At 40.4% G+C, this 2246-nt stretch overlaps 1 protein-coding gene across 1 annotated transcript; it reads left to right on the forward strand.

Moving 5' to 3' along the window:
- Positions 1 to 1288: 1288 nt before the first annotated feature.
- Positions 1289 to 1966, forward strand: LOC107484674 (leucine-rich repeat extensin-like protein 3). Its single transcript, XM_016105222.1, has one exon. It carries the CDS (start codon positions 1289 to 1291, stop codon positions 1964 to 1966), a length of 678 nt encoding a protein of 225 aa, XP_015960708.1.
- The last annotated feature ends 280 nt before the right edge of the window (positions 1967 to 2246 follow it).

Below are 2246 nucleotides of genomic sequence, written 5' to 3' on the forward strand. Positions count from 1 at the left end.
GGCTGTTTTCTTGAAGTGTTAAATCAGATCTTGTTGCTTGAGGTTTGATTTTGGGTGTTTGTGTGATGGTTTGATCATGAAATCTTGTTGTTTAATGCTTGAAAATCATGTTTATGATGGTTTTGAAGTGGCTGTTGGTGCTGCTAGAAAACGTGACATTCTAGCCATGAAAATCATGATTTTTGATGCTTATTTCATGTGCATTTAATGGCTGAAAATTTTCTCTTTGGTTTGATAAAAATCGAGTGCAATTTCCAAGAAGTCCAGGGGTCAAAATGCAATTTTTGAAAGTTAAATAAAATATTATTATTTTAATAATAAAATATTAATATATTATTTTATTAATAATATTATTTTAATAATAATATTATTTAATTAATAATAATAAAATATTGATAAAAAGACAGTTTTTCCTAAAAGCCTCAGGAAGGCAATTTTGAGTCTAGAATTCTCTAATTTCCTTTACTAAACACCTAAGAAGAGGTATAAGAGAAGATATAGAGGTATATGAGGTAAAGAAACAAGATTTTGAAACCTGTGTTTATGTTAAAAAGAAAAGGAGTCAAAAGTGATATAGCTGTGTACCTGACCTTACAGAGTAAATAGAGAATTGTAAAATGAACTTTCTGTGATGTTGTAATGCTTGATTTATGATGATTTCTAAGTGATGAAAAGTATGGTTATATGTGAATTTTGAGCCTTCAGGCAATGCTTGTGAATGTTGTGCGGGGACGCCCGTATTGTGATGTTGCTTCCCAGACAAGCTGCGGTATAGTAGTACCAGCCCTGCAAGCTGAATGCTTGGTAGAGGCTTGACTTGCATACCTGCGGTATATTGAGACCTGAGCAAATACCAGCCCTACAAGTCGAGAGCACTTGGTAGAGGGTATGCGGTACTTAATCTGGGATTAAGTTCTGGGAAGGCCCTATCTGACTTGGAGGGTCGGATTGCGTCGAGTGCGGGTCGAAGCCGACAAATGAGCTCATTACCTGCAGTAGGGACAGACATGCATCATACTTGTTTGTGCATTATTTATTGCTTATCTTCTTGTGTTCTGTTTCTATTCCTTGTTTGTTTGAGCATAACTATGTGATTGCATATTAATGTGTGAATGTGCATTTACTTCCTATTTTCTCTCTTGTTCATGTGTTAGTTTATGTTGCTGTTATGTACATATTACTCTACATTTATTTATACTTCTATGACCACAGACATTATAAATGAACTTAATTGTAAACCCCGACCTTACTAAGAACTCCCCAGTTCTTACCCCTTACACCTCTACAGATGGACACAGGAGTCCTATTCTACGAGATTGATCCACCGTACATCCACGAGGACCCGGTGCGCGTCGAGTATTACATCTACTGTGCGGTACCTCGTATCCGTAATTATGTAGTTCATGGTAGACCTTTCCAGTACCCTATTAGAACAGTATACTTTAATCCTGATGCACCCTATGATTTTCCTTTATCTTGGTTACACCCTGGTGGACCTAGGATACCTCATCCTGAGGAGCAGATGCCACCTCCACCTGACTATCCTCCTCCACCTGAACCTCCTCTACCTGATGAGCCTATACCTGCCCAGCCTAACCATGAGTCACCTCCTGCACCTTTTGTCCTTGATGAGTGGGGTGTTCCTGTGTTGCCACCCGAGCTTGATCCTTTACCTGAGCCGATCGAGCCTCCTGTCTTTGATGAGCAGCAGGGACATGAGTATGATCAGATCATGGAGGCGCCACCTCCTTCTCCCGACTGTATTTTGTTTGGTAGCTATCCTTTTATGGTTCCTGTGGCCAGCAGTGGTTCCTCTGCTATCACTCCAGCAGAAGAAGAGGACGAGGAAGAAGAAGATCCAGAGGAAGATCCTAACTTCATAGTTATCTCCTCTGATAGGGATGACGATGAGCCAGGCGAGGCGCCAGTAGGCGAGCATTACCATTCGCCCAGTTGTTTTCCGTGAGGTACTATGGACCAGGATTGAGGAGATTTTTTTGAGACGCCTAGTCTAACTTCAGTACATTAGAGTGTCTCCCTCACTTTTGTTAGCATGATTAGAGGGAATAGGCATATCATAGAGTTAGGCTAGCCTGGGTGCCAGCTTAGGGGCTTTTGGTCAGGCCAGGCCCTGGGGCGTCTTATGTACATATATGTACATACTATATGAGTCACTGACTTAGGGGTGCTGTACTATAGCTATATGCTTATATAATTGAGCCACTTCTGTAACATGATGTATATTA

Source organism: Arachis duranensis, chromosome 4, assembly GCF_000817695.3.
Source record: "Arachis duranensis cultivar V14167 chromosome 4, aradu.V14167.gnm2.J7QH, whole genome shotgun sequence".
Classification (NCBI taxonomy): Eukaryota; Viridiplantae; Streptophyta; class Magnoliopsida; order Fabales; family Fabaceae; genus Arachis; species Arachis duranensis.

Coding starts and splice junctions, on each gene's coding strand:
- LOC107484674 (XM_016105222.1), top strand. CDS start 1,289: ATGGACACAGGAGTCCTATTCTACGAGATTGATCCACCGTACATCCAC.